Source organism: Cyanistes caeruleus, chromosome 10 (genome assembly GCF_971803275.1).
Source record: "Cyanistes caeruleus chromosome 10, bCyaCae1.hap1.1, whole genome shotgun sequence".
NCBI classification, from domain to species: domain Eukaryota; kingdom Metazoa; phylum Chordata; class Aves; order Passeriformes; family Paridae; genus Cyanistes; species Cyanistes caeruleus.
The window spans coordinates 3,261,925-3,276,707 of record NC_141710.1 but is presented as its reverse complement, the minus strand read 5'-3'; the positions used below and the strand labels follow the sequence as shown (position 1 = coordinate 3,276,707).

Below are 14,783 nucleotides of genomic sequence, written 5' to 3'. Positions count from 1 at the left end.
GTCCCCTCAGCAGCGTTAGCACGGTGCACACCAAGACTGCACTGAGGGGACACGACCGGGCACATCTGGGCACACCTGGAGATTGTCACCACGTCCTCTCCCTGAGGGGTCCGGGGTCACACAGGGGACTCTGTCTGGGGACACTGAGGGGACACAGTTTGGGGCACCACAGTATAAAAAACCCCAGCTATTTGAGAGTGTCCAAAGGAGGCCACGAGGATGGTGAAGGAGGGGATGCTGTACAATGGTTTAGGACACTTGGTGTGTTCAGCCTGCAGGAGACTCAGGGGAGAGCTCACAGAGACCTGCAGCATCCTCATCAGGGGAAGCGAGGGGAGGTACCGGGCTCTGCTCTGTGGTGATGGGACAGCACCTGAGGGAACAGCAGAGCTGGGTCACGGGAGGCTGAGGCTGGAGGTCAGAGCTGGGTACCTCTCACACACGGTGTGCTGTTTAGGGTCGGAGCTGGGTATCTCACACACACGGTGTGCTGTTTAGGGTCGGAGCTAGGTCCGATGGTCCCCGTGGGTCCCTTCCCACCCTGTGACCCCACGGCTCCGAGCCCACTCTGCTCCTGAGGCAGCGCACGCCGACTACAACTCCCACTCTGCCCCGCGCCGCGCGGCCCGGAGCCGCCGACTACACATCCCGGCATCCCACGGGGGAGCCTCGCTCTCGCGAGACTGAAAGGCCTCACGGAGGTGTTGCTGCGAGAGCTGCGGGCCCGGAAGCTCCACGTCGGAGATCGGAGCGAGCCCGGGTGGAGGCACCGGAGCGGGGCCGGGGCAGCGCCTGGGGACAGCGGGGCAGCGCCTGGGGACAGCGGGGCAGCGCCTTGGCACGGCCGGGCCATGGTGAGCGACAGGCGGGGTCCCGGGAGGCGGATCGGCGGGGCAGGAGGGGCCAGGGCCGGCTCGGCAGAGCGGTGCTGCCCCAGCGAGCGGCTGGCCCGCGGGCCGGGGTCGTGTCGCGCTCTCCCCTCGGGAGCTGCAGATCCCAGCGGCTCCGGGGCTAAACACGGAATCAAGGGGAGCTGTGCTCGCCTTCCTGGTGTCTGTAGCAGGAGAAATGAACCCAAATTCATCTCCACATCCCATGTCATGGCTGTAGTACAGCTACTACATGATAACCAGGTGGATTTTGCTCCTTGCAGTGTCTAACATAGGTAACTGTACATTTTATTAATACGTGCGCTGTTCTTTGATCAGCTGTTTTGCACTGAGTTCCCTGACATAAAAGCAGGGTTAAATTATCTCAAATGAGTGTCCAAATGAATCCATAATGCATCGAATATATTAGTCAATCACTTTGCTAGCCTTTAAAGTACTCTGGCCGTACATTGCCAGTGATGAAAATGGAAGGTCCGAGCTTTCTTTGTAAGGGAAAGACTTAAACTTTTCCCTCCTCTCAGTTTCTGCAACAGACTGTTCCATTCTAAAATGTAATTTTGGAATTGTGAATGTAAGTAAATTGATAATGGGCAAATATTATTGTGCTCTATTGTGGTAGCTGGCATTTCTTCCTGGTTTGTTGGGTAAAGTAGCAGGAAGATTAATTTTCTTCCATTTGTATTAGGAGCAAGTTCTCTTTGCTTTTCTTAATTAGTTCAGGGACACCAGGAAGATGTGCAGTGCATGTTTTTTGGTTGTTTTGTTGTTTTTTTTTGACTCTGCTGGAGGTACTTTTTGAAGAGGTTTGGAATTTCACAGAATCAAATGAAACATAGCCATTGCCATTGGTGAGGATGCAAGGCTTCCTACAAAAACAGATACGCAGATGGATAGAAAAGAGTAGTAACCTTCTGTCTGCCTGAACAGCAAGATTGAGTAAACTGCAGTAAGAGTAAACTGCAGCCTTCCCTTTCCCTTTTGTGTGCCAGTTTGCTGTTAAACCACCTGACACTGCCAATTGTTTCCCCCAGCCTCTCCGACTGGACATCAAGCGGAAGCTGACGGCCCGCTCTGACCGGGTGAAGAGCGTGGACCTGCACCCCACGGAGCCATGGATGCTGGCCAGCCTCTACAACGGCAGTGTCTGTGTTTGGAACCATGAAACACAGGTGAGGGCTTTTCACACAACAAGTGTGCCTTATTGTGAAATGTTCATGACTCACAGATGTGTATCTAGTGCTGAGAAACTGAATTTGTACAAAATCCTGTCACTGCCACTAACTGACTGTGCTCTCCTCTGGCTCAGTACAAGAATCACTGTATTGTATCAGTGGACAAGGAAGTGACATATTGGATATGGTTAGGAAAGTAGAAGGAGCTGGTTTCAAAATCTGTATTTTCTCCAGTGCTATAAACTTAACTTTTTTTATTTTCAGACTCTGGTGAAGAATTTTGAAGTGTGTGACCTGCCTGTGAGAGCTGCCAAGTTCGTGGCAAGGAAGAACTGGGTCGTTACTGGAGCTGTAAGCTGCTCTCCTCATGTGATTTCCTATGCAGCTGCATGTTCTCTGATTAATTGTCATGCCATTACTTTGTGCATCACTTAATAATCTGATATGATATGAATTTGTAGAGGGGAAGGGAATACTTCACTACAGTTTCTCAGAAGTTTTCTCCTTTGAAGGAAGCTTAGAAACTTAAATGTTTCATTTCAAAAGAGAGCAGCCTGCTAAGGTGACTGACTGCAGGTAATGCCAGGTAGATGGAATTCAGCTTTTACTGCCAGCTGGAGCATACCCAGCACACAGTTCTGACTCAGTATCAGAGGTGCTACTTTAACTAAGATGAAACTATTGACAGTCCTAGGTAAGATGAATTAGAAATTGCTTTCTATTTTTGTTATTGGTTATATTAAAAATATTTTTTTTTATTTTGCTCACCACTAGAAAAAAATGTCTGCTTTTATTTGGTGAATCTATCCTGAGAGCAATAGTTGTGTTCTGATCTTGGTAACCCTTTATTTTTATGGAGTGAATATTTTTTGGCTAAATTAAGGTAATGCCTAAATATTTTTCTCTCAACTTTCATTTTCTAGTCTTCTGCCCTGTACATGGAGTAAAAAAATTATTTTCAGTTCATTACCTTACGCTGCCATGACTCAAGTTTCTTGTAAAAATGAAAATCTGGTTGAAGTTTTTTCCATTTCATAAATGGCTTGGAACAGCAGTGTGTAATTTATAGCCTTCTGAATCCCAGGATAATTTATATCATTAGCAAGCAAAATTCCTTAAACATTTGTTGTCTCCAATGGTGGAATGTTTTTTCCTAGCTCTCCTGCATTGCATAGAAGGTGCACTGCACAAGAGACTTATTTTCATGTGGCTTTTCCTCCCTTTCCCAGGATGACATGCAGATCAGAGTTTTTAATTACAACACCCTGGAGAGAGTTCACATGTTTGAGGCTCATTCTGACTACATCCGATGCATTGCAGTGCACCCCACGCAGCCCTTCATCCTCACAAGCAGTGGTGAGAGTCCTTTGCAATGTTTTCATCTTCAGCTCTTTTCAGGCTTCTGTTTCCTGGGGACTGAAGGCTTGCAGGTCTTCTGGGGAAGACTCAGGGTTCCTTGAGCAAGTAGCCAATGTGACATTTGTGATTTTGTTGTTTCTTGGTAGATGCATTCATGTTTTTTTAATGGAATATAAGCTGAACTTTAAATTTAAAATGTAATGGCTTGTGTTCCCATCAGAGAAGAGCAAAGAGCCTTCTCTCTTAATATCTGCCAGGGGAAACATTCGTCTATGTGCTAATTAGTGTGGCAAACCCTCAAGTAACAGCTCAAGTTGTGTTTTTTAAAAAAATTCATTGTGTTTTGGAGTAAGTTTTTAGCTGGGAATCTGACTTGAAAGCGACAAACAGCTTTCATCTCCCTGTGGCCCTTCTGCAAGGACTGGTAATCCTATAGATGCATATAGATTATTAGCAGTGCCTCCTTTCCAGCCTGTAACATGAAGTTCTGGAGGATGATGCAGTTTAAGGAGATAGTTATCACCCACTGATTGGTTCTCTGTTGTTTGTGGTTTTTTCCAGACGACATGCTGATCAAACTCTGGGACTGGGATAAGAAATGGTCTTGTTCTCAGGTGTTTGAAGGACACACCCATTACGTCATGCAGATTGTCATAAACCCAAAAGACAATAACCAGTTTGCCAGTGCCTCTTTGGATAGGACAATTAAGGTAGAGAAACTATATTTGGGGTTTTTAGTTATTAAGTGATTATCAGTGTACACAAACCAATAATCCTGTGTGGATGATAGGTCAGTGTTCTTAAAAGCAGGTGCAGTAATAGAATTTTTACTGAACAAAGACCTGGATATTGGTCCAGGCACCTACTAAGTAATCCAGTAAATTTACCAGATTACCTGTTGTCTCTGATGATTGGAAAGTAATTAATTTAACTCTTCTGAGTGCTATATCTTCATTTGGACTACAAAGAAACATGGGAGAGGAGTAATAGTTTTACTGTCAATGAGTGATTTGGGAATATTGAAACTGTACACTGGATAAACATTAACGGTGCATTAAAAAGAAAAAATTAAACCCTGGTAAAAGGGTCTCTCCCATTACTTTCATGTCCTTGGCTGTCCATGCATGGAATTGTTCCCAGAGATGCCTTTAGCCTTCTCATGGTCTCATTGGCTGTGCAGCTGTTACTGAATATCTGTGACTACAGATTTGCAGCCACTGAGCACTGCCACCTCCTCACATTTCCTGTGCATTATCAATATATTGGCTGTAAAAAACCAGCACTGATTTCAATGGCCACATATGAGATGTTGAGATCAGGTGCACGTCAGTGTTGATTTGATGTGATAAACATGAGAAAACACTAGTATATCTACACTTGACTTGCTTCATTTTGTATCCTCATTTAATATGAGATTTGTTATTCTTTAGTATAACTGGAAAAATTAAAATTCAGGACAGTTGGAGGAAACTCATGTATAATAACAATTAGTTACTAGTTTGTTTTATAAACAGTTACTAATTCTTAAAAACAGTGCTTTATATGGTTTCATGTACTTAAAAAGAAGTTCAAAGCAACTAATTTCATTGTTCATTGCAGAGCATGGGCAATTCAGCATGTTATTTGTGTTTATTGAAGGATTGGTAGTTTGCTGAGCAGTTGTTGAGGTTTTTCACCTAAAAAAACACCCGTGTCTTTGGAATTTTGTGTTATTTCTCTTTGGACTTGTGAAGTACTTCTGGATACCTGTTGTGTTTGCCAAGGGTGACCTGGACACAGAAGGCTGCTGAGTACAGGTGGTTGTGTTTTTTTGGTCAGGTGTGGCAGCTGGGATCATCCTCTCCCAACTTCACCTTGGAAGGCCACGAGAAAGGAGTGAACTGCATTGACTATTACAGTGGTGGGGACAAGCCATACCTCATTTCTGGGGCAGATGATCGTCTGGTGAAGATCTGGGACTACCAGGTGTGTGCTCAGCTCTTCAGGAGCCTTTGTGCAGGCTGTCACATCTGGTATAAAGTTTCTGTTAGATTTATTTCCTGTGACAAATTGATTCCCTGCCTTTTAGGCCTCTTGATTGTGGATTAAGCTGTTCCTCTTCTATATTCAAGTGTGAATGTTGCTAATGTATCAACTCTTTACATTCTTCCACCTCTTCTTATTCTTCATTCTTGAGAGCTTCCCCCTCTCCTGTTTCATCCTGTGGACATTGACACAGTCCCATGTGCTGCATGCACACACATGCAGTGCTACCCCCAAAGAGGGCAAGAATGATGAGGTGCCCTGCTTGAGTGCTCCTCAGGAGAGATCTAATCCAGGGATTCAGTTCTGGTGCTGGAGCCTAGAACTCCCAAGTTCTTCCTGTGTACAAGAGCCTGAAAGGCCAGAAGGGCAAGACAGAAGTTGTAAGGTGGTACTTTCTGGTCGTTAAAACTTCTTGCCCTGGAGTCTATACTAGCCCAAAAGTTGAAGCTGGCACTGTTAATTTAAGCATTCAATGCAGTCATGAATGTCACACAACAGTGCTTGAGATTTTGCCACAGTGCAACTGGAGACACTGTACATGCTCCAGTCTTAGTTACCTCAAACAGAGTAGCCTCTCTCTCACACCTGTGTGAATGAACATTCTTACCAAAGACCTAAATTAGATCTGTTTTCACCTGTAATGCAATGTTTGGTTTTGATCTTTTTTGCAGTGTGCTCAGCTTTCCATCTTGCTTTAATCTGTTGTGCTATGCAGTTCTGAGAAAGCATATTTTCTAGCCATAAATACATCTGAAAATAGAGGAAAATTCCTCTGTCAAGGGAAAGATTTTCTTATAAGCAGGAGGTACAACTCAGTACAATCACAGCTTTTAATAGCATAGTGCTGTTGTGTGAATACCTTGCAAATGTAAGAAATCTGGAGAATTTTCAGATCTATTTTGGATTTGGGAGCATTTTTTTTAAGAAATAAGGATTAAAATATGGCATTGTGTTCTCTCTTTCTTTCAGAATAAAACCTGTGTGCAGACATTGGAAGGACACGCTCAGAACGTGTCATGTGTCAGCTTCCATCCGGAGCTGCCCATCATCATCACTGGCTCTGAAGATGGTAACTTTGGGTTTTCTGGTGTAGAAAAGACAGGAAAAGAAATGAGGGGAGAGCTCTTGTGGTGGTGTGGCTGCACCCCTGCTGCCCTCACACTGGGCTGAAAGGATCCATCCCTTTGCTTTCCCCCAGGCACGGTGCGGATCTGGCACTCCAGCACTTACCGCCTGGAGAGCACCCTGAACTACGGCATGGAGAGGGTGTGGTGTGTGGCCAGCCTCAGGGGCTCCAACAACGTGGCTTTGGGATATGATGAAGGCAGCATTATTGTTAAGGTACAGTTCATGGTTTGAAGTGAGAAATTGTGATTCATTGCTGTCTGGTGTGCACAACAACTGGTTTCTGATTTTGGGATTTTTTTTCTATTTTTCTGAATTTTTGGCATTTTTTTTATAGAGATTGGCTATTTCGATTCATATTTTCAACTGAAAAAAAAAATCAACAATGCATTTTTTCTATAGCCTAACTTCTTATTTACTTTCTAGCTTGGTCGTGAAGAACCTGCCATGTCCATGGATGCAAATGGAAAAATTATTTGGGCTAAACATTCCGAAGTCCAACAGGCTAACTTGAAAGCAATGGGAGACGCTGAGATCAAAGATGGAGAGAGGTTGCCACTGGCTGTGAAGGATATGGGCAGCTGTGAAATCTATCCTCAGACGATCCAGCACAACCCTAATGGACGGTAACACATTCCTTTATCACTTCTCTTGAACTGGTTGGGGCTTTTTTGTTAACAAGCTCAAATAAAAGGGATCCAAGGTACAAGAGCTGCTCAGTGGAGACCAGAAGGAGCATGATTCAGGAAGGAAATGGAGTTCCATGACATTTTAGGAATATATAAAGCCCATGCTCTGTGTTTCAGTGATTACCTTGGACATGGGAGCCTTTACCTTTACAGACAATTGCCTTCTTGCTGCTGCCTGTTGGCCTGAACACAGATATCTGTGCCTCTTTCTCCTGCCCCAGGTTTGTGGTGGTATGTGGTGATGGTGAATACATCATTTACACAGCCATGGCTCTGAGGAACAAGAGCTTTGGTTCTGCACAGGAGTTTGTGTGGGCACATGACTCTTCAGAGTAAGTCTTTCAAGTTTTTTCCTTTGTATTACATTTGCTGGTGCTACTTTAGTTTAGTTTTCAGGCCATGAAGACCAAAACATGCATGTAAAGTGAACTTTCAACAGTTGTCCTGCTTGAAAAGTTTGGATTTTTAGAAGATAACTCAAAGGCAGTTGTTCTGTAGCAGCTTATGGTTTAGTAATATATTACTTTGGAAACTGAATAATAGTTTTGTTTATTTACAATTTAATGTCTATTTAGGTATGCAATCAGGGAGAGCAACAGTGTTGTAAAGATATTTAAAAATTTCAAAGAGAAGAAGTCATTCAAGCCTGATTTTGGAGCAGAAGGTAAGTACTTCAGAAATAGATGTGCTGGTGTGGTTTCTGCACAACATGGATTTCCTCCACCTTTACTTTCCTGCAGGCATCTACGGTGGCTTTTTGTTGGGAGTCAGATCTGTCAATGGCCTGGCATTCTATGACTGGGAGAACACAGAGCTGATTCGCAGGATTGAAATCCAGCCCAAACATGTAAGGTTCTGCATGGGACTGAAGACACTTACCTGTCTGGGTTTAGAGATTTATATTTTTTTTACTAAACTAATTTTCTTGCATGAAGCCAAATTGTCAAGAATAAAGGAGTAATTAAAGTTTATCTAAGTCATGTAGCAGAAAGGGCAATTTGATTCCCACATTGTCCTTCTTAGCCTGGGGTGTTTAACACTGTACCACTGTTGATTCTGCTGTCACAGATTTTCTGGTCTGACTCGGGTGAGCTCGTGTGCATTGCTACAGAGGAGTCATTCTTCATCCTCAAGTACCTGTCAGAAAAAGTGGCAGCAGCCCAAGAAACACATGAAGGTGTCACTGAAGATGGAATTGAAGATGCCTTTGAGGTACCTTCTATTTAAAAAGTGGAATAAGATTAAAGATGGTAGAAGCAAGAGAATACAGCAAACTTAGTCCTTAACATAGTCCAATTGAAATGATAGTTTCCAGACCATTTTTAGTATCACACATTGTGCATCTGCCTGAGGAACACTTAATCATTTTTTTTGGGATTCCTGAGGAGTGTATCCCTGTCTGAATCCCAGCATAACAGACCTTGATGCCTGCATTTCTCTCATCTGTTGTCAGAGAATTACAGAGATTATTTTTATAACACACTTTTGGGTCATTGCTTAATTATTCTTTTTCTACAATTTTCAAGTTTTGAAATGTTATTCAAGTTTGAGCAGTGAAAAAACCTCATGTGGTAAAATGTCAGAAATCAAAATTTCAGAAGGAAAGTTATCTTTGATTGTCTTGCTTAATGCTTAGTTTGGTGCTTGTTTCCTAGATTTGTAATTGGCTTACTTAACAATTAGGGTAGCATGCATATAAAACTAAATTATCATTTATGTAATTCTAATCTATATCTAAACTTATATTTGCAACTTGCCCAACTATTTAAGTATAAAATATGGAATTATATTTTAAATGCAGTAGTCTCTCTGCTACCTAGAAGTACCTTTTTGTGTATGTAATTACCCAGTTTTTGCTTTGCAGGTTCTTGGTGAGATCCAGGAGATTGTGAAAACAGGTCTGTGGGTGGGTGACTGCTTCATTTACACCAGTTCTGTGAACAGACTCAACTACTACGTTGGAGGAGAGATTGTCACCATTGCCCACCTGGACAGGTGAGCTCCTGGTGAAACCCTGGCAGCTGCTGCCGTGCCCTGCTTTTAGCACAAGGGTGGGAACAAGTTTGGTGTCCTGAGGCAGCAGTGCAATTCTGAGGGATGAACAATGCTGTGTGAAAGAGTACATCTAGGAAGAGCAGAGTATTTGATGGGGTATTCTTGCTACCAAAATAACTGCTGGAATGTTTTTGTACAGACTGTTTGTGTGCATCTGCTGAAGCTGAGTGCTCTTTGTTTTGTTTCAGAACAATGTATCTCCTGGGGTATATCCCGAAGGACAACAGGCTGTATTTGGGAGATAAAGAGTTAAACATTGTTAGTTACTCTCTGCTGGTCTCAGTGCTGGAGTATCAAACTGCTGTGATGAGGAGAGATTTCGGCATGGCTGACAAAGTTCTTCCCACAATCCCAAAAGAACAGAGAACCAGGGTCGCACATTTTCTTGAAAAACAGGTAAGAAAGCTACTTCTTAGTTATCCAACTAAATAAAGCAGTTTATTCACATTCTTAATTACATTTGCTAAGCAAAACCCAATGATAGTATCTGTGAGCATTGACTCTTGTTAATTATCCTGTTTGTTTGAGAACCTTCTGTTCAGAGTGCTTTTGTTAACGTATTTAGGATTATGTTAGACCTGACAGGTCCCAGCTTCACTGTCAGACTTTTATTTTAGGGCTTCAAACAACAAGCTCTTGCAGTATCTACAGATCCAGAGCATCGTTTTGAACTTGCTCTTCAACTTGGAGAATTAAAAATAGCCTATCAGCTTGCAGTGGAAGCAGAGGTAATTACATAAATTTGAGTGATTCATTCTGGATTCTGAGTATTAGCAGGAGTCTGAGAGGCCCTGTAAGAAAAGGTAGTGGTATTTGGGGATGCAGTACAACTCCCTAAACACAACTGAATTGCCTCCAACTACTTTGATGAAGTTCTTCTGCCTGTAATTCAAGGGAATGTAAGTTGTGGGATGGGGACAAAGAATGGTGTCTGCTCAGAAAGCACAGGAACCCCTGGAGAATACAAAACTTGAGCCCAGAACCAAGCCTTAATCTCCAGTAGTTAACAGTGAGAGGAGGAAAGCCTTCACACCTTTGTTCCAGCCTTGGCAAACTTAGACTGCTGCAGTAAAAAAACTCACAGGCAGTGATTTGTCCTATCATTATTATGTGGAGAATCAATCTCATTGTTCCTGCTGTAAAATAATCAAGTTATTTAGAAGGAATGGTAACTTAGTTACAGACACAAATGTCTTGCAGCATTCTGAGAGTTAACTTGGGAGCTTTAAGAGATTTTTATAGTTCGATTTCCAGTTATGTCTGGCTCCCCCCTCCATGTTTAGTGAGAAGCTGTTTATATATTTTGTTATGTTACAGCTGGGTAGGGATCTCTTCACCCTCACTGGGAACATGTCACGCTGGGAAGCTGTAGCAATTGCAGTAACTCAAAGGGAAGACAGGTGTAGTCATGGGATACAGCACCTTTACAAGCCAACTTATATTTTCATACTGAGTGCTATGAAAACCTTTAAATGCTGTTCAGGAATGTGAGTGGTTTGGTTTTTTTCTTTCCCTCCCTCTCCCCTTTTTGTACAATCAGTCAGAACAGAAGTGGAAGCAGCTTGCAGAGCTTGCCATCAGTAAATGCCAGTTTGGCTTAGCCCAGGAGTGTCTCCACCATGCCCAAGACTATGGAGGACTGCTGCTCCTGGCCACAGCTTCAGGGAATGCCAACATGGTGAATAAGTTGGCTGAAGGTGCAGAAAAGGATGGCAAGAATAACGTGGCATTTATGAGCTACTTCCTGCAGGGAAAGTAAGTAGCAAATGAGCTTCTGACTGTTCTGTTTGCTTTCTCAAGTGTCAAGACCCTCAGGTTCTTCAAGAGGTTAACTACAGCTAACTGAAAACTTCATGGAGAAAGATGGGCATAGGTCCTTCTCAGAAAAGCTCTTTCTATGATGGCTGCTAGATTTAAAATCTGAAATGAAAGCACCTTAAATTAATGGAACAGAATAAACAGCTGTTCTAATACAAGAATTTGTCTTTAATAAAGTTTACTGGTTGGAATCACATTTTGAAATCTTTTAGGCTTGATTCATGTTTGGAACTCCTGATCAAAACTGGGCGTCTCCCTGAAGCCGCTTTCCTTGCACGGACGTATTTGCCAAGCCAAGTTTCAAGGTAATTTCTAAGCATATGCAGAGCTTGAGTTGTGTTGTCTGAGTGAGCTGTCTTTAACAAATCTGGTTTGCATCTCCAGGGTTGTTAAACTCTGGCGGGAGAGCCTCTCTAAAGTCAATCAAAAAGCTGCCGAGTCCCTTGCTGATCCTACAGAATATGAAAATCTTTTCCCTGGATTAAAGGAAGCTTTTATTGCTGAAGAGTATGTTAAGCAAAGTCTTGCTGACTTGAGGCCAGCCAGGGAATACCCCCTTGTCACTGTAAGTAGAAGGTTTTACTGTCTTGAGAAGAAAAACATTTGGTGCTGTGCAAAATCAGCTCTAAGCAACTCAGTGCAACACTTAAATGTCTCTGGGGTTTTTTACTTTTAGCCAAATGAAGAAAGAAACTTACTTGAAGAAGCAAAAGGATTTGAGCCCTCTGGAATAATGACATCTCAGGTCAGTGAGTGATGAATAAGGGAGAGCTTTGCTGTCTTACAGTAACATCTACCCTGGAGTATATTTCACCAGGAATGGACAAATTGTTGCTTTTATTACCTTGACTGTAAGTGCTGAAGTTGCCTTCATGTTTTTTTGCCTCAGATTCTTCTTAATCTACATCTGTACCTACTAACAGCTTCTTGACTGAAATTATTTGTGTACTTCCTTACCTTGGGTCACCCTTTGTAGTGTGAGTAATTGTAGAGCCTTTCCATTGAATTCATCCTACAGAAAAATAACTCTGCTTGCATTTACAAACACTGCCTCGACTGCAGCTGGTTTTCTAAAAGCTCAGTAGCTGGAAATGGAAACTCGCCTATTACAGCAGTGACAAATTCTCTGTGTTCTTTGCTGGTGTGCTGCATAGTTGTGAAATAATGCTGCTCCACAACTAACTGACCAGGAATCCTACTTGGATACTTGAACATAGGTTCTTATCAGTATCTGAAGTAACAAACTCATTTTTTTACCACCACAGTTGTCCAACTCTTATGCAGAAAAAAGACAAGGTATAAGCATACACTTGAAACAAAGCCTTTTCAGAGCCTTAGGAGAAGATGACAACTTCTGATTTTGCTCAAGTCAAATACACTTTACATGTGTATGTGAAAATCATTATGTGAGGATTTCTTAAAGGTAGTGATGGTGGCACAACTCTTTAAGGCTATAAACATCTAAAATCAAAATTGCACTGGAAACTGAAGGAGAAACAGAAAAGCTACAGCTCTCCATTGTCTGTACATTTTTCCCTATAGGAGATGTGCTACAAAACATAGTTTTGAACATCCCTGATGGAGCAGAGAGGTTACTTTCAAGCTTTTGTAGTGACTCTGCCTCTTGTGCATCCACAGAAATACCATTAAAGCAAAGTCAGACTTGTCTGCACATTTGATAAAGATGATAAACAACCCTGTCAAGGCTACTTATGGAAATAAATGAGAACTAGCTTGCCACAGAAGCTGAAAACAAGACTTCTGTATCTGCATTCAGCTCATGATTGCATAGAAGCCCTAAACCCCAGTTCTCTTACAGCTGAGACTAATTATGGGATGTTTTGTAGGAGATAGTTAATTCTGTAATTAAATACAGTTAATTGAATAGCACCAGTGCCTTCAATAATACTACTGACTGATGAATTACCTTAATATAAAACTTGTGCAGCAGTGAAGCAACAAGTATTAAACTATTATAGGATTTGGAACAGAAAGCACAGCAACTACTAAAATTTGCTGTCAGTCTCAACTAACTTGATCTCTCCTGCTGAGGGTGTTGAAAATCACTAACAGCACTTCAGTATTTAAAATGAACTGATGATTTCTGAAGGTTCTCATTTTATCAGTTCTATCAACTGCTTCAAATATACTGGGGTGAGAAATAGTCTCCAGTGGAGTGAGGACTAGAATCCTTTCTGACAGTGAAGATGTGGCTCAAGAGTAAGTGAGGGAAGTAGAAAAAGAACCACTGGGAAAGGGTTCTCTTTTAGAGAGATTATAGGTATGCTGTTGTTTACCTGCTTTTGTTGAAAGAATTTAAATTGAAAAAAAAACTAAAGGAATTTTTTTGCCATTAGAAGAAGGCTGAAGAACCAGTTCCTTCTCCTAAACAAGAAGTGATGAAGACAGTTGTGCAGAATTCTGATAACCTTCCAGCAAGAGATCAAAAGGTACCCAAAGTTTTCTGAGGGGAAGTATAAGCACTCAATTCATTTTACATTAAAGACTTTAATGAGTGTGATTTAACCAAGGAACTCCAGAGATGACTGGCAGTCCCAGAACAGTGTTCAGAGCCCAGCCCTGCGTGTGCAGACACTGCACACAGTCACAGATCAGTTCAGCAGATGGGCTGACATGGGGCAGTTCAAACCCAGCTGCTCAGAGCATGGAAAAACGCTGCGGTGGTGGAAGAGGCTTCCTCACCAAGGAGGCAGCTGCTCTCCAGCTTCCTTCAGCACTCATGTTCCTCATGAGGCCTTGGTTGGGGTTTGCAGAGCGCAGCTCCATCCTGTAAGCTATATCCTGTATACATGTAACCATAGCAGCACCCCCTTCATCCAGTCTTTTCTCTCCCTAGACACTGCTGGACTTGGAAGATGACTTAGATAACTTGGATCTGGAGGATATTGATACCACAGATATCAATCTGGATGAAGAGATCTTAGATGAATGAACATCCATTTTTAGTTGACCAAATCAGGAAATAATTTGGTCAAAACCCAGAGGAATGAAGTTCTGTGGACTAGGTGCTCCAAGTTACTTTGATTTTTATATCACAAGTGGACCATGTACAAGGAAGTACGGAGCCAGCAACTGTACAAAGAGAATCACCTTCCAGTATGTTGAAATTCAAGATGTTGGCCTGCTCCAGAACATACTAAAAAATGTTTTCATTTATCAAGCAATTCAATAAATCCTTTTAAACATTCTGCTCCTCAGCTCTCCATTTACTAGCAATATTTACTAAGAATAGCAGAATTCTTGTGAATAACCCAGCTTCCATAGTGTATATTCCAAATCTGTGAAACAGGAGCACAGTAACTGAAAAATAGTATTTTAACCTGACTTTTCTCAGCACTTACACAGACGTATGTGGTTATGTTTTTACTGTGCTGCCATCTAGCACTGGTAACCATCAGTATCAGCTTAGCTACTCTTTCAGACACCACTTCTAGCAAAAAGCTCCAAGAGAGCAGTGGTACAGCTTAAGGGTTAGAAATAATTAGAAATTGTTACAACACCCTTTCCTATATGAAGCTGTCCAGACCCTGCACTTAGCTTAATAACTAAAATTAATTGTGGGCAATTCTTTAGATTCAAGATGTAACAGTAAAAAAATTGAACTCAGGGTACAGTGTCAGTGAAAACAA

General features: G+C 42.1%; 1 protein-coding gene across 2 annotated transcripts; it reads left to right on the top strand.

Annotated features, from left to right (window-relative positions):
* COPB2 (coat protein complex I subunit beta 2) lies at nucleotides 1-14,342 on the top strand. Of its 2 annotated transcripts, none has more exons than XM_086844284.1 (22): nucleotides 1-854; nucleotides 1,922-2,059; nucleotides 2,327-2,413; nucleotides 3,292-3,418; nucleotides 3,983-4,131; nucleotides 5,240-5,386; nucleotides 6,416-6,515; nucleotides 6,645-6,787; nucleotides 6,998-7,197; nucleotides 7,482-7,592; nucleotides 7,836-7,924; nucleotides 8,001-8,107; nucleotides 8,329-8,472; nucleotides 9,125-9,255; nucleotides 9,504-9,711; nucleotides 9,933-10,043; nucleotides 10,856-11,070; nucleotides 11,346-11,438; nucleotides 11,518-11,698; nucleotides 11,810-11,878; nucleotides 13,494-13,583; nucleotides 13,991-14,342. In XM_086844284.1, the coding sequence occupies exons 1-22, from the start codon at nucleotides 852-854 to the stop codon at nucleotides 14,084-14,086; spliced, it is 2,739 nt and encodes a 912-aa protein (XP_086700410.1). In that variant the 5' UTR covers nucleotides 1-851; the 3' UTR covers nucleotides 14,087-14,342. The 2 variants fall into 2 exon arrangements, with proteins under 2 accessions (XP_086700410.1, XP_086700409.1); XM_086844283.1 differs by having other exon boundaries at nucleotides 13,491-13,583.
* Nucleotides 14,343-14,783: the final 441 nt, after the last annotated feature.